A 23897-nucleotide genomic window follows, 5' to 3' on the forward strand; every position below is an offset into this window, starting at 1 on the left:
GGCACACTGATCTCTCTGCATTGAAGGGGACACACTGATCTTTCTGCATTGAATGGGGGCACGATGCTCTCTCCGCATTGAAAGGGGGCACACTGGTCATTCTTCATTGAAAGGGGGCAAGCTGGTCTGTCTGTATTGAAAGGGGGCACGCTGGTCATTCTGCATTGAATGGGGGCACGCTGGTCTGTCTGCATTGAATAGGGGCACGCTGGTCACTCTGCATTGAAAGGGGACACGCTGGTAATTCTGCATTGAATGGGGGCACGCTGGTCATTCTGCATTGAATGGGGGCACGCTGGTTTGTCTGCATTGAATCGGGGCAAGCTGGACACTCTGCATTGAAAGGGGGCACACTGGTCTCTCTGGATTGAAAGGGGGCACGCTGGTCACTCTGCATTGAAGGGGCTCGCTGGTCTCTCTGCATTGAAGGGGCACACTATACCTTGATTACTGAAGGCCCCTTTCACACTTTTGTGACCTCAAAGTCACGCAATTTTTTACAGCGTTTTTTGCCACAAAGCAATTCCTATTACATTTTTCTGTTTGCGCCCCCCCAAAAATGATCTCTGCATTGAAGGGGGCACACTGATCTCTCTGCATTAAAGGGGGCACACTGATCTCTATGCATTAAAGGGGGCACACTGATCTCTCTTTGCATTGAAAGGAGGCACACTGATCTCTCTGCATTGAAGGGGGCACACTGATCTCTCTGCATTAAAGGGGGCACACTGATCTCTATGCATTAAAGGGGGCACACTGATCTCTCTCTGCATTGAAAGGGGGCACACTGATCTCTCTGCATTGAAGGGGGCACACTGATCTCTCTCTGCATTGAAGGGGGCACACTGATCTCTCTCTGCATTGAAAGGGGCACACTGATCTCTCTGCATTGAAGGGGACACACTGATCTCTCTGCATTGAATGGGGGCACGATGATCTCTCTGCATTGAAAGGGGGCACACTGGTCATTCTGCATTGAAAGGGGGCAAGCTGGTCTGTCTGTATTGAAAGGGAGCACGCTGGTCATTCTGCATTGAATGGGGGCACGCTGGTCTGTCTGCATTGAAAGGGGGCACGCTGGTCACTCTGCATTGAAAGGGGTCACGCTGGTCATTCTGCATTGAATTGGGGCACGCTGGTCTGTCTGCATTGAATCGGGGCACACTGGTCACTCTGCATTGAATGGGGGCACGCTGGTCTGTCTGCATTGAAAGGGGGAACGCTGGTCACTCTGCATTGAAGGGGCTCGCTGGTCTCTCTGCATTGAAGGGGCACACTATACCTTGATTACTGAAGGCCCCTTTCACACTTTTGTGACCTCAAAGTCATGCAATTTTTTACAGCGTTTTTTGCCACAAAGCAATTCCTATTACATTTTTCTGTTTGCGCCCCCCCAAAAAGTTTGAGCGCCAGCCACTACTGCCCCACACCATTACACCACCACCAGCCTGAACTGTTACCCCCTCCCCCACACCATTACACCACCACCAGCCTGAACCTTTACCCCACTTCTTCCCCACACCATTACACCCCCACCTCCTGGCTGAACCTATACCCCCCTCCTCACACCAATACACCACCACCAGCCTGAACCATTACCCCCCTCCTCCCCCACACCATTACACCACCACCCCCAGCCTGAACCATTGCCCCTTCCCCCTCTCCCCCTCTCCTCCCCCTCCCCTAAACCATTACACCACCTCCACCAGCCTCAACTATTACCCCCCCTCCTCCCCCACACCATTACACCACCACCAGAAGCCTGATCCGGTGATACAAGGGAGGATGGATGTATGCACCAAATTCTGACCCTCCCCTCTGAATGTCACAGTTCGCAGTCTCAGCTCTAATTCATCCCAAAGGTGTTCTATCAGGTTGAGGTCAAGACTCTGCGCAGGACAGTCAAGTTCCTCCACCCCAAAAACCCGCTCATCCATGTCTTTATGGACCTTGCTTTGTGCACTGGTCCAAATCATTTGGTGGAGGGGGGATTATGGAGTGGGCTTGTTTTTCAGGGGTTGGGCTTGGCCCCTTAGTTCCAGTGAAGGGAACTCTTAAGGCGTCAGCATACCAAGACATGTTTGACAATTTCAAGCTCCCAACTTTGTGGGAACAGTTTGGGGGATTGCCCTTTCCTGTTCCAACATGACTGCTCACCAGTGCACAAAGCAAGGTCCATAAAGACATGGATGAGCGAGTTTGGGGTGGAGGAACTTGACTGGCCTGCATAGAGTTCTGACCTCAATCCTATAGAACACCTTTGGGATGAATTAGAGCGAAGACTGTGAGCCAGGCCTTCTCCCCAGCATCAGTGCCTGACCTCACAAATGTGCTCTGGAAGAATGGTCAAACATTCCCATAGACACTCCTAAACCTTGTGGATGGCCTTCCTAGAAGAGTTGAAGCTGTTATAGCTGCAAAGGGTGGGCCAACTCAATATTGAACCCTACGGACTAAGACTGGGATGCCATTAAAGTTCATGTGTGTGTAAAGGCAGGCGTCCCAATACTTTTGGTAATACGGTGTGTATATATATATATATATATATATATATATATATATATATATATATATATATTTCCCTATTCTATTATAAACACCCTATAACAAAGTAACAGACTAATAACAAAACTGAATTCTCAAAAACACAACACATTGATGTTTATGAATGAGACAGCTACCGGTAGCACAAGATGGTGTGCTATGGAGGCCCCTAGTGGTCACATATTATCATTACACTCCCACACTCACTTCTGCGACCACAATAAGTCACATATTAAATTTAACCGCAATCTGCGAGGTAATGTAACTGTGTTCATTCCGAAACTTCCTAGAGAGACAGTTTATTCATAACGTTCCATTCATAGATTAACCGCAACATGATTCTGGATTCCGTTTTATTATCCAGACCACCCACCTCTTGCAGAGTTCCAGAAAAGGCATCTTCTTTGATGTCTGTTAATCTTCAGAATATCTCTTACAGTAATGGGCCATACATACTATAAGATTTTCTGAAGACTTTTTCCTTTAGACTTAACGAAACCATATAATATGAGGTCAAACCTTTCAATTTGTATGCAATCTGGCAGGCCCTTGCACTACATAGAAAAGGCAAATCTGAAGGAAAAAGTCTTCAGGAAATCTTATAGTGTGTATGGCCCTTAAGGCTGCATTCCCACCTTAACGTAGCGTCTTTGAGCATTTTGTTGCACGATTTTGGCGTGTTTTTTTTGCATTTTTATACAGCGTTTCTGAACTAGGGCATTTTTTTTATTAGCTAAAAGAGAAATCTATCATCTTTTGCATCATTTGTTGCTAGGCATTTTAGCTTTTTTGGCTTTTCTATTAGCTTTTACTTGTATATACTGTAGATGTCACATTTTCTTGCTTGTAGATTTATTATTTCTAAAGCGATTCATCTTCTGATCACATTGTATCTTTTTTTTTCATTCTAGATTGGTTTGGTTTTTCTGTTGGCCTTTGCCAATGTCATACTGGCCGGTAAGTCATTTTTGGAAACATTTTTGAAACCAGCCGGTCCTGTTTGAGTATTTCCATTATTTGTTCTTTCAGGAAAGATTGTGTTTAAGTCATTTTTGATCATGATATTATACATTTAGGCTGAGAACCATGGATCCACATGGAATTTAGACAAATATTTATTCCGGTGTCCATCAGCATCCTAAGGTCATCTGTAGATGTTTTCAGAATTATATGTAGTCTATCTGTAAAAGGGAACATGGTCTGTGGCAGCCTTTTTTCAACTGCGGTGCCATCTGGTTTTATCAAGGGTGCCATCCGAATTCCAAAAAAATACCAGCAAACTAACAATGGTTGCTGCAATCATCAAGGAATGCTGCCAGTCAGCTTGTTTCTAACTGGAAGGGGGGGGCCACTGACCAAACATGGTCATGAAGACTACATTTCATCCATTTGATCTGCAACTTCTTTCTGGGAAATTGTCATTCACAGTGAGGTTCTATCAGGTGCTGATCATCTCAGTGGGTTGTCATGTGTTTGTTTTTGCCAGATGGTGGGCAGCGGTCATTGTGATTGGCATTGGACCTACATTGCTGGAAGAGGAGATCAATGATGGATTTATACTTTAGGGTTAGGGTTAGGGGTTAGAGGTTAGGGTTAGGGTTAGGGTTAGAGGTTAGGGTTAGAGGTTAGGGTTAGGGTTAGAGGTTATGGTTAGGGGTTAGGGTTAGTGCTAGGGTTAGGTTAGAGGTTAGGGTTAGAGGTTAGGGTTAGGGTTAGGGCTAGGGCTAGGGCTAGGGTTAGGGTTAGAGGTTAGGGTTAGAGGTTAGGGTTAGGGCTAGGGCTAGGGCTAGGGTTAGGGTTAGAGGTTAGGGTTAGAGGTTAGGGTTAGGGGTTAGGGTTAGTGCCAGGGTTAGGTTAGAGGTTAGGGTTAGAGGTTAGGGTTAGGGTTAGAGGTTAGGGTTAGGGCTAGGGCTAGGGTTATGGCTAGGGTTAGGGCTAGGGTTAGGGTTATGGCTAGGTTTAGGGGTTAGGGTTAGGGTTAGGGCTAGGGCTAGGGTTAGAGGTTAGGGTTAGGGGTTAGGGTTAGTGCTAGGGTTAGGTTAGAGGTTAGGGTTAGAGGTTAGGGTTAGGGTTAGAGGTTAGGGTTAGGGCTAGAGCTAGGGTTATGGCTAGGGTTAGGGCTAGGGTTAGGGTTATGGCTAGGTTTAAGGGTTAGGGTTAGGGCTAGGGTTAGGGCTAGGGTTAGGGTTAGGGTTAGGGCTAGGGTTAGGGCTAGAGGTTAGGGTTGCCCATTGCCGGTAAAGACACAGGGGATGGTTTTGACACAGGAATGGTTTTGACACTCACCCCAAAGGTCAAAGGTCAGGAGTTGTGGACCCAGAGGTCAAAGGTCAGGAGTTTTTGGCTCACAGGTCAAAGGTCATAGCTCCACCTAGTCCACTTAGAGGCATTTTTTTTATACAAAAGGCTGGATATTTAGGAGCCCCCCATTTTTTAGGAGGCTTCCAGATTCCAATACGACCCCTCCTGCAGACCTCTACATCCACCAGGGCAGGGATGTGGAGATAAGGCCCTTGTCCCCATGTTCATGAGTTTCACATAACACCAATTTTTGCATGGGGATCCCCATAATATTAGTTTATTTTTCTTAGCATGAGGTTCCACCTAAAGTGGATGTAAACCCTTACATAAATCCAATGAAATAATGGGCATCAGTTGATACACAGAGATGAGAAATTTGTACCTGTTTATCTGAAGTCTTCTCGTCTTCTCTTCTCTACATCTGTTAAAAGTGCAGAATTTAAACAGGATCTCTCAACTCTTAACAGCAGGGGGCGGGGTGCTGAAGTTACACCAGTGAGGAGAGCTCTGAGAGCTGATTGTAGGGGAGGAAAGGGACTCCCCCCCACCCCCCTTCACACAGCACACAGGACCAGGACTGGGGCTGTCAATCACAGGTTGTGCCCTCCCCTGTCTCCATTCTTCTCATGGTGTCAGGAAAACTTGTCAGAAGTGGCTCATGCAGATAGCAGAGGAAGGAGGCAGCAGACAGAAATGACTCTTAGTGCTCTGAAGTGAGACAAGTACACACTTAGTGCCGGTTCACACTATAGTGATGTCAGACATTGCATGTGATTCGCACCGCACTGCTCTGCAAATCACATGCGAAGTCTGTGCGATGTGAATTCAGCCATACAGATTGTATGGCTGAATTTGCATCACATTCGGGCCAAAGTCGTGCAGGACCCTTTTTTTTGGGCCGGACCAGAATCGGATCGCATGCGATCCGATTCCTGTCTGAATTGACAGTTCGCACTTCGATATGCAAACTTATCTGAGGGTGCCATTTACTTTGTATTGACACTCCCAGCAGTTTGCATATGGCAGTGTGAACTGCCTGTAAATCGGGTGCGATGCGGGAACCCGCAGTGGATTTGCAGGGTTCCCGCATCGCACCCATGTGAACCGGCACTATAGAGCAGGGGTGTCAAACTCAATTTCATCGAGGGCTGCATTAGCATTATGGTTGCCCTCAAAGGGCCGGTTGTATCTATAAATTTACCCAGGGCTTTTTTTCTGAGAATTGGTGCAGGAACTCAACAACGCCCTCCCCTGATGAATGGCATTTAGCGGTGGGTGTGGCCAAATTGCAGTGGGAGGATCCTAAATGGGCAATAAGTCCAGAAGTGCATTATGTGTGGAGTTCACGGATGTATAGAGCGCAGAGTTCAGGGGTGCGCTATGTACAGGGTGCAGGGTTCAGGGGTGCACTGTGTACAGAGTGCAGAGTTCAGGGATGCGCTATGTACAGAGTGCAGGGTTCAGGGGTGCGCTTTGCACAGAGTGCAGAGTTCAGGTGTGCACTATGTACAGAGTGCAGGGTTCAGGGTGCGCTTTATACAGAGTGCAGGGTTCAGGGTGCCCTTTATACAGAGTGCAGAGTTCAGGGGTGCACTGTGTACAGAGCGGAGGCTTCAGGAGTGTACAGTGTACAGAGTGCAGGGTTCAGGGTTGCACTATGTACAGAGTGCAGGGTTCCGGGGTACGCTGTGTACAAAGTGCAGACTTCAGGGATCAGTGCTAAGTGAGGCAGAGTTCAGAGGTCAGTGCTAAGTGAGGCAGAGTTCAGGGGTCAGTGCTAAGTGCGGCAGAGTTCAGAGGTCAGTGTTAAGTGAGGTGGAGTTTAGAGTTTATTACTACGTGATGAGGAGTTCAGAGGCCAGTGCTAAGTGATGGAGAGTTCAGAAGTCACTGTTAAGTGCGGCAGAGTTCAGAGGTCACTGTTAAGTGTGGAAGAGTTCAGAGGTCACTGTTAAGTGTGGAAGAGTTCAGAGGTCCGTGCTAAGTGAGGCAGAGGTCAGTGCTAACTGAGAAAGGGTTCAGAAGTCAGTGTTAAGTGCGGCAGAGTTCAGAGGTCAATGCTAAGTGATGGAGAGTTCAGAGGTCAGTGCTAAGTGCGGCAAAGTTCAGAGGTCAGTACTAAGTGAGACAGTTCAGAGGTCACTGTTAAGTGAGGCAGAGTTCAGAGGTCAGTGCCAAGTGCGGCAGAGTTCAGAGGTCAGTTCAAAGTGATGCAGAGTTCAGAGGTCAGTGCCAAGTGCGGCAGAGTTAAGAGGTCAGTGCAAAGTGATGCAGAGTTCAGAGGTCAGAACTAAGTGAGGCAGAGTTCAGAGGTCAGTGCTAAGTGATGGAGAGTTCAGAGGTCAGTGCTAAGTGATGCAGAGTTCAGAGGCCAGAACTAAGTGAGGCAGAGTTCAGAGGTCAGAACTAAGGGAGGCAGTGTTCAGAGGTCAGTGCTAACAAATGGAGAGTTCAGATGTCAGTGCTAACGAATGGAGAGTTCAGAGGTCAGTGCTAAGTGAGGCAGAGTTCAGAGGTCAGTGCTAAGTGATGCAGAGTTCAGAGGTCAGTGCTAAGTGATGGAGAGTTCAGAGGTCAGTGCTAAGTGATGGAGAGTTCAGAGGTCAGTGCTAAGTGATGCAGAGTTCAGAGGTCAGTGCTAAGTGAGGCAGAGTTCAGAGGTCAGAACTAAGTGAGGCAGAGTTCAGAGGTCAGACCTAAGTGATGCAGAGTTCAGAGGTCAGTGCTAAGTGATGCAGATTTCAGAGGTCAGTGCTAAATGATGCAGAGTTCAGAGGTCAGAACTAAGTGAGGCAGAGTTCAGAGGTCAGAACTAAGTGAGGCAGAGTTCAGAGGTCAGACCTAAGTGATGCAGAGTTCAGAGGTCAGTGCTAAGTGATGCAGAGTTCAAAAGGTCAGTGCTAAGTGATGCAGAGGTCAGAACTAAGTGATGGAGAGTTCAGAGGTCAGAGCTAAGTGATGGAGAGTTCAGAGGTCAGTGCTAAGTGATGGAGAGTTCAGAGGTCAGTGCTAAGTGATGGAGAGTTCAGTGGTCAGTGCTAAGTGAGGCAGAGTTCAGAGGTCAGAGCTAAGTGAGGCAGAGTTCAGAGGTCAGAACTAAGTGAGGCAGAGTTCAGAGGTCAGACCTAAGTGATGCAGAGTTCAGAGGTCAGTGCTAAGTGATGCAGATTTCAGAGGTCAGTGCTAAGTGATGCAGAGTTTAGAGGTCAGTGCTAAGTGATGCAGAGTTCAGAGGTCAGAACTAAGTGATGGAGAGTTCAGAGGTCAGTGCTAAGTGATGGACAGTTCAGAGGTCACTGTTAAGTGATGCAGAGTTCAGAGGTCAGTGCCAAGTGCGGCAGAGTTCAGAGGTCAGTGCAAAGTGATGCAGAGTTCAGAGGTCAGAACTAAGTGAGGCAGAGTTCAGAGGTCAGTGCTAAGTGATGGAGAGTTCAGAGGTCAGTGCTAAGTGAGGCAGAGTTCAGAGGTCAAAACTAAGTGAGGCAGAGTTCAGAGGTCAGAACTAAGTGAGGCAGAGTTCAGAGGTCAGAGCTAAGGGAGGCAATGTTCAGAGGTCAGTGCTAACGAATGGAGAGTGCAGATGTCAGTGCTAAGTGAGGCAGAGTTCAGAGGTCAGTGCTAAGTGAGGCAGAGTTCAGTGCTAAGTGATGCAGAGTTCAGAGGTCAGTGCTAAGTGATGCAGAGTTCAGAGGTCAGTGCTAAGTGAGGCAGAGTTCAGAGGTCAGTAATAATGAATGGAGAGTTCAGAGGTCAGTGCTAAGTGAGGCAGAGTTCAGAGGTCAGTGCTAAGTGATGCAGAGTTCAGAGGTCAGTGCTAAGTGATGGAGAGTTCATAGGTCAGTGCTAAGTGATGGAGAGTTCAGAGGTCAGTGCTAAGTGAGGCAGAGTTCAGAGGTCAGAACTAAGTGAGGCAGAGTTCAGAGGTCAGAACTAAGTGAGGCAGAGTTCAGAGGTCAGACCTAAGTGATGCGGAGTTCAGAGGTCAGTGCTAAGTGATGCAGAGTTCAAAAGGTCAGTGCTAAGTGCTGCAGAGTTCAAAAGGTCAGTGCTAAGTGATGCAGAGGTCAGAACTAAGTGATGGAGCGTTCAGAGGTCAGAGCTAAGTGATGGAGAGTTCAGAGGTCAGTGCTAAGTGATGGAGAGTTCAGAGGTCAGTGCTAAGTGATGGAGAGTTCAGTGGTCAGTGCTAAGTGAGGCAGAGTTCAGAGGTCAGAGCTAAGTGAGGCAGAGTTCAGAGGTCAAAGCTAAGTGAGGCAGAGTTCAGAGGTCAAAGCTAAGTGAGGCAGAGTTCAGTGGTCAGAACTAAGTGAGGCAGAGTTCAGAGGTCAGAGCTAAGTGAGGCAGAGTTCAGAGGTCAGAGCTAAGTGAGGCAGAGTTCAGAGGCCAGAACTAAGTGAGGCAGAGTTCAGAGGTCAGAACTAAGGGAGGCAGTGTTCAGAGGTCAGAACTAAGGGAGGCAGTGTTCAGAGGTCAGAACTAAGGGAGGCAGTGTTCAGAGGTCAATGCTAACGAATGGAGAGTTCAGATGTCAGTGCTAACGAATGGAGAGTTCAGAGGTCAGTGCTAAGTGAGGCAGAGTTCAGAGGTCAGAACTAAGTGAGGCAGAGTTCAGAGGTCAGACCTAAGTGATGTAGAGTTTAGAGGTCAGAACTAAGTGATGTAGAGTTCAGAGGTCAATGCTAAGTGAGGCAGAGTTCAGAGGTCAGAACTAAGTGACGGAGAGTTCAGAGGTCAGTGCTAAGTGATGCAGAGTTCAGAGGTCAGTGCTAAGTGATGGAGAGTTCAGAGGTCAGTGCTATGTGAGGCAGAGTTCAGAGGTCAGAGCTAAGTGAGGCAGAGTTCAGAGGTCAGAGCTAAGTGAGGCAGAGTTCAGAGGTCAGAGCTAAGTGAGGCAGAGTTCAGTGGTCAGAACTAAGTGAGGCAGAGTTCAGAGGTCAGAGCTAAGTGAGGCAGAGTTCAGAGGCCAGAACTAAGTGAGGCAGAGTTCAGAGGTCAGAACTAAGGGAGGCAGTGTTCAGAGGTCAGTGCTAACGAATGGAGAGTTCAGATGTCAGTGCTAACGAATGGAGAGTTCAGAGGTCAGTGCAAAGTGAGGCAGAGTTCAGAGGTCAGAACTAAGTGAGGCAGAGTTCAGAGGTCAGACCTAAGTGATGTAGAGTTCAGAGGTCAGACCTAAGTGATGTAGAGTTCAGAGGTCAGTGCTAAGTGAGGCAGAGTTCAGAGGTCAGAACTAAGTGATGGAGAGTTCAGAGGTCAGTGCTAAGTGATGCAGAGTTCAGAGGTCAGTGCTATGTGAGGCAGAGTTCAGAGGTCAGAGCTAAGTGAGGCAGAGTTCAGAGGTCAGAGCTAAGTGAGGCAGAGTTCAGAGGTCAGAGCTAAGTGAGGCAGAGTTCAGAGGCCAGAACTAAGTGAGGCAGAGTTCAGAGGTCAGAACTAAGGGAGGCAATGTTCAGAGGTCAGTGCTAACGAATGGAGAGTTCAGATGTCAGTGCTAAAGAATGGAAAGTTCAGAGGTCAGCGCTAAGTGAGGCAGAGTTCAGAGGTCAGTGCTAAGTGATGCAGAGTTCAGAGGTCAGTGCTAAGTGATGGAGAGTTCAGAGGTCAGTGCTAAGTGATGGAGAGTTCAGAGGTCAGTGCTAAGTGAGCCAGAGTTCAGAGGTCAGAACTAAGTGAGGCAGAGTTCAGAGGTCAGACCTAAGTGATGCAGAGTTCAGAGGTCAGTGCTAAGTGATGCAGAGTTCAGAGGTCAGTGCTAAGTGATGCAGAGTTCAGAGGTCAGTCTAAGTGTGACAGAATTCAGAGGTCAGTGCTAAGTGATGGAGAGTTTAGAGGTCAGTGCTAAGTGATGCAGAGTTTAGAGGTCAGTGCTAAGTGTGGCAGAGTTCAGAGGTCAGTACTAAGTGCGGAAGAGTTCAGAGGTCAGTGCTAAGTGTGGCAGAGTTCAGAGGTCAGTGCTAAGTGCGGCAGAGTTCAGAGGTCAGTGCTAGGTGAGACAGAGTTCAGAGGTCAGTGTTATGTGTGGCAGAGTTCAGAGGTCAGTGCTAAGTGATGAGTTCAGAAGTCAGTGCTAAGTGATGGAGAGTTCAGAGGTCAGTGCTAAGTGATGGAGAGTTCAGAGGTCAGTGCTAAGTGATGCAGAGTTCAGAGGTCAGTCTAAGTGTGACAGAATTCAGAGGTCAGTGCTAAGTGATGGACAATTCCGAGGTCAGTGCTAAGTGATGCAGAGTTCAGAGGTCAGTGCTAAGTGATGCACAGTCCAAAGGTCAGTGCTAAGTGATGCAGAGTTCAGAGGTCAGTGCTAAGTGATGCAGAGTCCAGAGGTCAGTGCTAAGTGATGCAGAATCCAGAGCTCAGTGCTAAGTGATGCAGAGTCCAGGGGTCAGTGCTAAGTGATGCAGAGTTCAGAGCTAAGTGCTAAGTGATGCAGAGTCCAGAGGTCAGTGCTAAGTGATGCAGAGTCCAGAGGTCAGTGCTAAGTGATGCAGAATCCAGAGGTCAGTGCTAAGTGATGCAGAGTCCAGAGGTCAGTGCTAAGTGATGGAGAGTTCAGAGCTCAGTGCTAAGTGATGCAGAGTTCAGAGCTAAGTGCTAAGTGATGCAGAGTCCAGAGGTCAGTGCTAAGTGATGCAGAGTTCAAAAGTCAGTGCTAAGTGATGCAGAGTTCAGAGGTCAGTGCTAAGTGATGCAGAGTTCAGAGCTCAGTGCTAAGTGATACAGAGTTCAGAGCTCAGTGCTAAGTGAGGCAGAGTTCAGAGGTCACTGTTAAATGTAGCAGAGGTCAGAGGTCACTGTTAAGTGTGGAAGAGTTCAAAGGTCAATACTAAGTGCGGTCGAGTTCAGAGGTCAGTGCTAAGTGAGGCGGAGTTTAGAGGTCAGTGCTAAGTGAGACGGAGTTTAGAGGTCACTGTTAAGAGCGGCATAGTTCAGAGGTCACTGTTAAGTGTGACAGAGTTCAGAGGTCAGAGCTAAGTGTTGCAGGGTTCAGAGGTCAGTGTTAAGTGAGGTGGAGTTTAGAGGTCATTACCAAGTGTGGCAGAGTTTGGAGGTTATTACTAAGTGATTAGGAGTTCAGAGGTCAGTGGTGTCACAGAGTTCAGTAGTAAGTGACCCTCTGTCTCACCTCTGCATTGCTTAGCTGTGTTCACCTTATCCCTGGACTTGGCACATTACTAAGGGTACTACAGCTTTGGATCTTCTCCTATTCCTTAAAGCTAAATTACAGCTGTTCATAGCCCTGCCCACTGTACCAGGGCATAGGAGAGGGCAGAGAAGAGCCAAAGCTGCATTACCCCGAGTACTATGAATAGTCCCAGGGAGAAGAACAGACATAACAGAATCCTCTTTCTGTGTCTCCCCTGCAGCTGTGCATGTAAAAGGCAGCTACAGAGGAAACACTGTTTGTTTATGTCAGAGAGGGGGCGGGTACAAAACGACAGCATAGTGAGTAGGAGGAAGGGCTATGATTGGCTTGTAGCCCCACCCACACTGCTGCACCGGCCTTTAGCCCTGCCCCCTTCCCATACAAAGGCAATCACTCTCAATCACAGCCCTGCCTCTCTACTCCCTGTGCCGGCCCTTTACTACCCGCCCCCTCCCTGGAATAAACAAGCACTGTGACAAGCGCAGCTGCAGGGGAGACGCAGAAGCTAAAAGCCAAGTGCCGAAACAGGTCTGCAATTCAGCAAGGATTGGAGGGACACCAGGATTTAATTTAAATCTCAGGATGGTCCCACTCAATCTAGGGCACTTGGGAGGTATTCACATGGGGTGATTAGGGTGTACCCAGGCACACCCAGCACACCCTATGGAAATTTGCACAGCTCTTCCCAAGATCCAGCTTATTGCTTGCATAAGGACTGAGGGCTCCTGGGAGGAGGACTGAGGCAGGGTGCTGTGATGTTTTCGGAACCCTGCCGCCCCTCCCCCCATCCGTGATCTGCCTGCATTACATCTTCTCTTTAATGAAATATCTTTTCGTTTTACTCAACAGAAGAAAATGATTTCTCTCCCTCATCGAATGGCTCCCTTGTGGATGACGGCACAGAGATTCTGACAGCCAACAAGCACATTGAGAGGCTAACTGGATTCAGTGGTGAAGATGATGGTAAGATTATTCTTAGTCCTGCTCATTAAGAGTCCATACTGTCAGAGGTGTAACTAGAACCTTCAGGGCCCCCGGTGCAAGAAACCATGAAGGGCCCCCCGGACCCCTGGCCCGGGGCCCTTTACTTCAAGCCTGGGGCTCTTCCTACTGATCCTGGGGCCCTTTACTCTCGTTGCGGGCCCTTTATTATGGTCCCGCAGCGGGACCCTTTCACAAGTTCTGCAGTGGGCCCCCTTCCTGCCATCTTGGGGCCTCCCCATGGTGGTGGAATGCCAGGGCCCGGTCGCAAGTGTGACCTTTGCGATCCTGGAAGTTCACCCACTGGTGTCGGTAGTTTTTATTGTTTGGTATTTTAATTGTATTATTTTATGATTTTATTTTTTTTTTTTACAATGTGACTGACTATAACTCTGTCCATTCAGAAAAGGAAGGAGCTGGTAAATTACATATTTACCGACCCCTTCCTGGTTCTGTATTTTCACACATCCCCTGCAGCAGCCGGCAGGAGAGGGGAGGGGGCACAGTGGGGGGGGGGGGCAGGGGAGCACACAGGGGCCGAGAGACACAGAACACAAGTGAACTGGATAGAAAGAGTGGCAGGGGGCAGCATACAGAGGAACCAATCTCCTCCATTTTCCTCCTGCAGCAACAGGAGGAAAAAGGGGGACAGTGATTTCTCTACATCAGGGGTGGGGAACATTTGTTCTGCCAAGGGCCATTTGGATTTTTGTAACATCATTCGGGGGCCGTACAAAATGAATGTATGCATAAATGTAATAAGCATTGCTTTGCGGCAAAAAACGCTGTAAAAATTGCGTGACTTTGAGGCCACAAAAGTGTGAAAGGGGCCTTCAGTAATCAAGGTATAGTGTGCTCCCTTTCAATGCAGACTGACCACAGCGTGCCCCCATCAATGCAGACTGACCACAGCGTGCCCCCTTTCAATGCAGACTGACCACTGCGTGCCCCCTCCTTTCAATGCAGACTGACCACAGCGTGCCCCCTTTCAATGCAGACTGACCACAGCGTGCCCCCTTTCAATGCAGACTGACCACAGCGTGCCCCCTTTCAATGCAGAGAGACCACAGCGTGCCCCCTTTCAATGCAGACTGACCACAGCGTGCCCCCTCCTTTCAATGCAGACTGACCACAGCGTGCCCCCTTTCAATGCAGACTGACCACAGCGTGCCCCCTTTCAATGCAGACTGACCACAGAGTGCCCCCTTTCAATGCAGACTGACCACAGCGTGCCCCCTTTTAATGCAGAAAGCCGGTGCACTTACCTGCAGCAGCGGCTTCTCCTCGAGTTCTCCTGCCTACTCCTCGACCAATGGCATGTGTTTCGGCCAATCAGGAAGTGGGTCTCTAACCCGCTTTCTGATTGGCCAGGGGGAGGATCCGTGTGACAATAGCAAATTTTCATTCGCTATTGTCACACAAATGGGTGGGCTCGGGGCGCACTGCTCTGCGCCCTGGGTCCACCCTTTTCTGAGATTTGCACTTTCAGGATGGAGCCATCAGCTCCTTCTGACACAGCGGCACGGGGGGGGGGGGGGACGCAACAATTGTGCGGGCCGCAGGTTCCCCACCCCTGCTCTACATGCTACTCCCCATCCAGGTGTACAGGGGAGCCGCACAGCCCCCTGGAGCATGGGGCTCGGTTGCAATTGCAACCCCTGCAACCCCTGTATCTACGCCCCTGCATACTGTATAGCTTAAGCATAGGAAATGGCTGCTAAATATCAAATAAAATACCATAACATGGAAATAACACGGATCGCCCAACCTGGTTCAACAGCAGCACCACATCCCAGGATTAAGAAAAATAGCAAAAAAATAGGCATTTTTAAGGCACCATTAGAAAAAAGAAAAGGTAAAAAGTATAACATTTATTATAGTAAATAGTTAAAAATACACAAAACACTGTTTAAAAACATAATAGAAACGGGTCCATGTTAACCACCTCCTTACCAAGCCTATTCTGACACTGATTGAAAATCTACTTTTTTTTTGCCCAAAAAATTACTTAGAACCCCCAAACATCATTATGTCACACGGTATTTGCACAGCTCTTTTTAACCACTTAAGGACCAGGCCTATTTCTAACACTTTTTGTTTACAAGTTAAAATCAGTATTTTTTGCTAGAAAATCAATTAGAACCCTCAAACATTATATATATATATATATATATATTTTTTTTAGCAGAGACCCTAAAGAATAAAATGGAGATTGTTGCAATACTTTATGTCGCACCGTATTTGCCCAGCGGTCTTACAAACACATTTTTTTTTTTTTTTATAAATACACTTTTTTGAATTAAGAAATAAGAAAACAGTAAAGTTAGCCCAATTTTTCTATAATGTGTAAGATAATGTTACTCTGAGTAAATAGATACCCAACATGTGATGCTTCAAAATTGCACATGCTTGTGGAATGGCGACAAACATTGGCACTTAAAAATCTCCATAGGCTACGTTTAAAAACTTTCTAGAGGTTACCAGTTTAGAGTTACAGAGGAGGTCTAGGGCTAGAATTATTTCTCTCACTCTAACGATCGCGGCGATACCTCACATGTGTGGATTGAACACCGTTTACATATGTGGGTGCGATTTGCGCATGCGTTCGCTTCTGCACTTTTTTTTTTACAAAAAAAAAAAAGATCACTTTTATTCCTATTACAAGAAATGTAAACATCGCTTGTAATAGAAATAAGCAATAAGCGTATTTTGATTGGTTTGCGCAAAAGTTATTGCGTTTACTAACTAAGGGAAAGATTTCTGTCATTTTTGGTGGTTTTTTTTTTTTAACGAGTAATGGCGGCGATCTGCGATTTTTTTTTTTCGGGACTGCGACATTGCGGCGGACAGATCGGACCCTTGACTGACATTTTTGACACTTTTGGGGGTACCAGTGACATTACTACAGTAATCAGTGCTATACATATGCACTGTTACTGTAAAAATGACACTGGCAGGGAAGGGGTTAATTTTATTGGAGAGGGAGGGGTTAATGTATGCCTGGTGCTTAATAACGTGTGTGGGGGGAGGGGACTGAGTGACACAGGGACAGATCGCATGTTGAGCTATGCTGAATCCTGCAATCTGACCCTGTCTGTCTCTTAGGAGATCCGCCCACTCTGTTTACACAAGCGGGCGGATCTCCAGACTCGATCCCCGGCGATCGGGGAAGAGTGGCGGTGATCACCGCCGCTCCTCCCCTGGCCCGACTCCCACTGTGACTGAATACAGAGGGAGCGAGCCTCCGGCGGCGCGCGCGCGCGCTGCCCACAAGAGGAGGAGTCCACGAGCCACTTAGTGGACGATAACGAGCCACTTTGCCGAAGTACAGTCAACGTGACTGGTCGGCAAGTGGTTAAACATTGTAATGAATAATTTTTAATAATTGTATAATAAAATAATTGTAACATTTAAAAAACATTTTTAAAATAAAATTATATATATATATATATCTTTTTTTTATGTAAAAAACAATTAAAAAGGCATAATTCACACAGGTTCTCAGTTATGTTTGTGTCCGCTTATAATGATTTTTGTGTATTTTTAGTGCAAACATTGGCTTGATATATTTGGGGGCGGGGGGGGGGGGGGCTGTGATTTCTAACAGCAGCCCTGCCGACGGCTTCGGTAAGTTCGGAAAAACGACCAGGAAGAGGTGGAGGGGGGGGGAGGCACCTCTCCTGCCGCACATAAAAGTGATCCCACGGTAAATTTGCTGCTGGGACCACTGTTATTTGAAAGAGGTCCGCCTGCCCTGTAAAAAAAAATACCACGGTTATGGCTGCTATGTTGGTATTTAACGTCAAAATAGTGACGTAAAATTGCAGGGGGCGGTCCGTAAGTGGTTAAACGCAATTTTAAAAAAAAAATACTTTCATAAACTAACTAAAACAGTAAAGTTAGCCCATGCAGTCGATCACAGCGAGACCGGTCCGATCGGCTCCTTCTCTGGCCACTTTAGCAGCCAAGAAAATCTGGGGATGGGATTTAAAGTCCAGTTCCAGATTTTAATTATATCATTTCTTTGGGATGCTTTATCACCTTGTCCTGGTCTCACAGTGCAATGCTGCTGAGAACGGCACTGATATTATAACCTTATCATCATGTGTGACAGAAATAAAAATGGGCAAACTTGGCTGAAAGATATGCAAAGGAAGGTGTGTATATATATATATGCATATGTATAGTAGCCAAAAATATTCTGCACACACCGGCCCTTGGGTCTCTAAATACTAGTAGCCGCTTACACAATTTGTTGCCAACAAATTCAAACAGCGAATACAGTATCCAATAAAGTGCAGCACTCTCTATACAGTATATACAGTTGAGTAGTACACCCCTAAGTTAAAATGTCCAAATTGGGCTCAAAGGGTCAAAATTTTGTGTGGCCACCATTATTTTCCAGCACTGCCTTAACCCTCTTGGGCATGGAGTTCACCAGAGCTTCACAGGTTGGCACTGGAGTTCTCTTCCACTCCTCCATGATGACATCACAGAGCTGGTGGATGTTAGAGACCTTGCGCTCCTCCACCTTCCGTTTGAGGATGCCCCACAGATGTTTAATAGGGTTTAGGTCTGGAGACATGATTGGTCAACTTTACCCTCAGCTTCTTTAGGAAGGCAGTGGTTGTCTTGGAGGTGTGTTTGGAGTCGTTATCATGTTGGAATACTGCCCTGCAGCCCAGTCTCTGAAGGGAGGGGATCATGCTCTGCTTCAGTATGTCACAGTACATGTTGGCATTCATGGTTCCCTCAATGAACTGTAGTTCCCCAGTGCCGGCAGCACTCATGCAGCCCCAGACCATGACACTCCCACCACCATGCTTGACTGTAGGAAGACACACTTGTCTTTGTACTCCTCACCTGGTTGCCCCCACACACACTTGACACCATCTGAAATAAATAAGTTTATCTTGGTCTCATCAGACCACAGGAGATGGTTCCAGTAATCCATGTCCTTAGTCTGCTTGTCTTCAGCAAACTGTTTGCGGGCTTTCTTGTGCATCATCTTTAGAAGAGGCTTCCTTCTGGGATGACAGCCATGTAGACCAATTTGATGCAGTGTGCGGCGTATGGTCTGAGCACTGACAGGCTGACCCCCCACCCCTTCAACCTCTGCAACAATGCTGGCAGCACTCATACGTCTATTTCCCAAAGACAACCTCTGGATATGACGCCGAGCACGTGCACTCAACTTCTTTGGTCGACCATAACGAGGCCTGTTCTGAGTGGAACCTGTCCTGTTAAACCGCTGTATGGTCTTGGCCACCGTGCTGCAGCTCAGTTTCAGGGTCTTGGCAATCTTCTTATAGCCTAGGCCATCTTTATGTAGAGCAACAATTCTTTTTTTAAGATCCTCAGAGAGTTCTTTGCCATGAGGTGCCATATTGAAGTTCCAGTGACCAGTATGAGAGAGTGAGAGCGATAACACCAAATTTAACACACCTGCCCCCCATTCACAGCTTATACCTTGTAACACTAACGCGTCACATGACACTGGGGAGGGAAAATGGCTAATTGGGCCCAATTTGGACATTTTCACTTAGGGGTGTACTCACTTTTGTTGCCAGCAGTTTAGACATTAATGGCTGTGTGTTGAGTTATTTTGAGGGGACAGCAAATTTACAGTGTTATACAAGCTGTACACTCACTACTTTACATTGTAGCAAAGTGTCATTTCTTCAGTGTTGTCACATGAAAAGATAGAATAAAATATTTACACAAATGTGAGGGGTGTACTTACTTTTGTGAGATACTGTATAAAGTGGGGTACACACTATAAGAAAATTGGGGCGAATGATTGTTCGATTTTCCTCGTTGTTCCACAGCAAATCGGAACCGATGAACGAAAATTCTTAAGAAAATTCTCATACGACAAAGCCTTTTTTTGTGGTTTATGGTTTCTGGTTATGCACTGGCTTTCTTTTCTGATTTTTCCTTGTACAAAATTCGTTAGTTTTTTTTCCCGTACGAGAAAAATTTTAGAGTTCGTCCCTTTGAGAATTTTCGTATGAACATTCTGAAATCGTCTGTAGAAAGTACTATACACACTATACGAAAATCGTACGAAATTTTTTTGGACGAAAATGTTTGCCCAATTTTCTTATAGTGTGTACGAGCCTTAACCACTTACCGCCCGCCCGCCGTCATATGACGGCGGGACGGTGCGGCTATTATCCTGGGCGGACGTCATATGACGTGACCCAGGAAATGAACGGCAGGCGCGCGATCGCGGGCGCGCCGCCGTGCACTGCCGGTGTCGGGGTGTCCCCGGGACACCCCCCGTCACCGGCAGGGGGGAAACAGCCACTGGGCGTGGCTGTTTCCCACGTGATCGGCTGTGTTCCAATGACACAGCCGATCACAATGGAGGCGGCCGGGAGATGACCGCGCATGCGCGATCGGGAGCGCGCAGCGCGGTCATTTCGGTGGCACTGTGTTCCGTAGGAACACAGCTGTCACCGGCGGTAGTAAACAGTCACTGACAGTGACTGTTTACTATGTGATCGGCTGTGAATCCATTCACAGCCGATCACAAAATGTAAACAAAGAGCAGTAACTCAGTGTTACTAGCTCTTCTCTCCTCATACAGCTTCCAGTGTGAGGGGAGAAGAGCTAGAAATAGTGAGTTACTGCTCTGTACACATGTAAAAGTAAAATCACACTAATAAAGGTCCCCCCACACAGTCCTCAGCCCCCCCCAATGTCACCTGTCACCCAACAGTCACCTCATCAGTGCCCAGAAATTGACACCCATAACGTTCACATGTGAGCGCAGCGATCGCGGGCAGAATCACCGCGATTCTGCCCGCAATCCGGAAATCATTGCAAATTGCGGGACGCCTGTGCGTTGCCCGTTTTTTGCAATAGCACCCCAAACGCTGTGCAATGTTGCCGCCATTTCCGCCTGCCGAATCGCGGTAACATCACGCAAACATCGCATGACGCCCAAAAAAAGTACAAGAGCTTCTTTGGGGCGTCATGCGTTGTTTGCGTGATGTTACCGCAATTCGGCAGGCGGAAATCGCAGCAACATCGCACAGCGTTTGGGGTGCTATTGCAAATCATGGGCAACGCACAGGCGTCCCGCAATTTGCAATGATTTCTGGATCACGGGCAGAATCACAGTGATTCTGCCCACGATCGCTACGCTCACATGTGAACATAGCTTAAAATTCACCGGTCACCAGAGACTGCCATCAGTACCGCCGTGCACCATCGCCCGTCACCCATCAGTGACCATCGCCCGTCACCTGTCACCCCATCAATCACTGTCACCTGTCACCCCATCAGTCATCGTCACCTGTCACCCCATCAGTCATCGTCATCTGTCACCCTATCAATCATCGTCACTTGACACCCCATCAGTGATCGTCACTTGTCACCCCATCAATCATCGTCACATGTCACCCCGTCAGTGATTGTTATCTGTTACCCCATCAATCATCGTCACTTGTCACCTCATCAATCATCGTCACCTGTCACCTCATCAGTCATCGTCACCTGTCACCCCATCAGTCATCGTCACCTGTCACCCCATCAGTCATTGTCACCTGTCACCCCATCAGTCATTGTCACCTGTCACCCCATCAGTCATCGTCACCTGTCACCCCATCAGTCATCGTCACCTGTTTGCCATATACATGCAATCACTTACTGACCGCCTAACGACTATATGCGTCGGCCATTAAAAGCTAAATACTGGGGTTATGGCAGCAGATAGCCCCCATAACCCCGGTATTTTTTGAAACGGCGGGCGGTCGGCTTTCAGATAAGGGTGGTCCCAGTGGCGGATTTGCTGCGGAATTACCCTTACGGTGCAGGGGAAGAGGTGCCCCCCCCCCCTCCTGCCATGTCCCAGACGTTTTCCCAGCTTACCGGACCCGCCAGCAGCGGGGAAAACTATCCGGTCCCGGATCCTCAGAGACAGGAAGTCGAGTGAGGGCAAGATGGCCCTCACTCAACTCTATGGTCTTGGAGGACTGGAGCTACGTCAAAAGACGTTGCCTAGCAACCGGTTTAAAGGGCCGCTTTTTTTTTTTCTTTTTTTTTTTTTCCTCTTTCAACAATTTTTTTTCTTTTCTTTTTTAGTGTAGTTGTGAGGTGTGAGGTCTTTTTGACCCCAGATCTCACAATAAAGAGGACCTGTCATGCCTATTTCTATTACAAGGGATGTTTACATTCCTTGTAATAGGAATAAAAATGATCAAAACATTTTTTTTTTTAAACTGTGTAAAAATAAAAAAATAATAAATAAAATAAATAGGGAAAAAAAAAAAAAATTAAAGCGCCCTGTCCCCGTTAGCTCGCGCGCAGAAGCAAACGCATACGCAAGTCCCGCCCACATATGTAAACGGTGTTCAAACCATACATGTGAGGTATCGCCGCGATCGTTAGAATGAGAGCAATAATTTGAGCCCTAGACCTCCTCGGTAACTCTAAGCTAGTAACCTGCAGAAATTTTTAAAATGTTGCCTATGGGGATTTTTAAGTACCAATGTTTGGCGCCATTCTGTGAGCATGCGCAATTTTGAAGCATGACATGTTGGGTATCTAATTACTCGGCATAACATTATCTTTCACATTATGGAAAAAAATTGTGCTAAATTTACTGTTTTCTTATTTTTTAGTTAAAAAAAGTGCATTTTTTTCAAAAAAATCGCATCTGGAAGACTGCTGCGCAAATATGATGTGATAAAAAATATTGCAACGATCTCCATTTTATTCTCTAGGGTCTCTGCTAAAAAAAAATATATAATGTTTGGGGGTTCCAAGTAATTTTCTAGCAAAAAAAATGATTTTAGCTTATAAACACCAAGGGTCAAAAATAGGCCCAGTCTTAAAGTGGATAAATGGACAACTTTGTGTAAAGCGCTACTTGGATGTTTGGCCTCTGTATGTGGCCAGGCTGTGAAAAAGTCTCACACATGTGGTATCGCCATACTCAGGAGGAATAGCAGAATGTATTTTGGTGTGCAATTTTTGCTATGTACATGCTATGTGTTAGAAATATTGCATAAATAGACAGCTTTGTGTAAAAAAAAATGTGTTTTCATTTTCTTTCCACATTTTCCAAAAACTTGTGGAAAAAAATGACATATTCAAAAGACTCATTATGCCTCAAAAATTATACGTTGGGCTGTTTGCTTTCCAAAATGGGGTCATTGTATGGGGGTTTCCATTGTCCTGGTGCTCCAGGGCCTTCAAAAGTGCGATAGGTTGTCAGGAAATTATATGTGTAATTTGTGCTCCTAGAATGCCGGACGGGGCTACTTGAATGTTAGGCCTCTGTATGTGGCCAGGCTGTGAAAAAGTCTCACATATGTGGTATCGCCATACTCAGGAGGAGTAGTAGAATGTGTTTTGGGGGTGTAGTTGCAAGTATACATGTGCTGTGTGAGAGAAATAACCTGTTAATATGGCAATTTGTAAAAAAAAAAAAAAAAATCTTCATTTTGCAAAGCATTGTGGGAAAAAATTACAACTTCAAAAAACTCACCATGCCCCTTATTAAATACCTTGGAATGTCTACTTTCCAAAAAGGGGTCATTTGGGGGGTATTTGTACTTTCCTGACTTTTTAGTGTCTCAAGAAATGAGATAGGCCTTCAGTACATCAGGTGTGAGCAAGTGTGATCAATTTTCAATGATTCGCACCATAGCTTGTGGACTCTATAACTTTCACAAAGACCAAATAATATAAACTTACTTAGGTTATTTTTACCAAAGATAAGTAGCAGTATAAATTTTGGCCAAAATTTGTGAAGAAAAATGACTAATTTGCAAAATTTTATGACAGAAACAAAGAAAAATGCGTTTTTTCACGATATTTTCAGTCTTTTTTTATTTATAGCACAAAAAATAAAAAACCCAGTATTGATCAAATACCATCAAAAGAAAGCTCTATTTGTGTGAAAAAAAGGACACAATTTTTGTATGGGTACAGTGTTGCATGACTGAGTAATTCTCAGTCAAAGTGTGAGAGTGCTGAAAGCTGAAAATCGGTCTGGGCAGGAAGGGGGTGAAAGTGCACTGTAGGCAAGTGGTTAAGTATAGAAAGGGGACATGTGTGGTTGTAGTTAGGCTTTAACCACTTGCCGACCGCCACAAGTACATATACTGCGGCGGTCAGCCCCTCCTGGACAAAGCAAAAAAAATGTGAAAAATATTGTTATTTTTTCAAAATTTTGATTTTTACATTTTTTTTTGTTGAGAATTTCATATAAAAAAAAACGTGAAAATATTATTTTTTCAAAATTTTGATTTTTACATTTTTTTGAGAATTTCATAAATTTCATATTAAAAAAATGTGAAAAATATTGTTATTTTTTCAAAATTTTGATTTTTACATTTTTTTTGAGAATTTCATATAAAAATGTGAAAAATATTGTTATTTTTTCAAAATTTTGATTTTTACATTTTTTTGAGAATTTCATATAAAAATATGTGAAAAATATTGTTATTTTTTTGAAATTTTGATTTTTACATTTTTATTGAGAATTCCATTATAAAGAAATGTGTAAAATATTGTTATTTTTTCATAATTTTGATTTTTACATTTTTTTTGAGAATTTCATATAAAAAAATGTGAAAAATTTTATTTTTTCAAAATTTTAATTTTTACATTTTTTTTTGAGAATTTCATATAAAAAAACGTGAAAAATATTATTTTTTCAAAATTGATTTTTACATTTTTTTGAGAATTTCATATTAAAAAAATTTGAAAAATATTGTTATTTTTTCAAAATTTAGATTTTTACATTTTTTTGAGAATTTCATATAAAAAATTTAAAAAATGTTATTTTTTCAAAATTTAGATTTTTAAATTTTTTTTGAGAATTTCATATTAAAAAAATGTGAAAAATATTGTTATTTTTTCGAAATTTATATTTTTACATTTTTTTTGAGAATTTCATATAAAAAATGTGAAA

The 23897-nt window shown here is 45.6% G+C and overlaps 1 protein-coding gene across 2 annotated transcripts in view; it reads left to right on the forward strand.

Moving 5' to 3' along the window:
- LOC309547481 (V-set domain containing T-cell activation inhibitor 1-like) overlaps nucleotides 1–23897 on the forward strand; it is a 48439-nt gene that overhangs the window by 11583 nt on the left and 12959 nt on the right. For both annotated transcript variants that reach the window (XM_082247346.1, XM_082247347.1), the window contains exons 2-3: nucleotides 3456–3501; nucleotides 12836–12949. In XM_082247346.1, coding sequence (XP_082103472.1) covers nucleotides 3456–3501; nucleotides 12836–12949 — 160 coding nt within the window. The remainder of the gene's footprint in view (nucleotides 1–3455; nucleotides 3502–12835; nucleotides 12950–23897) is intronic.

This window comes from Pelophylax lessonae (genome assembly GCF_965119305.1).
Source record: "Pelophylax lessonae genome assembly, chromosome: 2".
Classification (NCBI taxonomy): domain Eukaryota; kingdom Metazoa; phylum Chordata; class Amphibia; order Anura; family Ranidae; genus Pelophylax; species Pelophylax lessonae.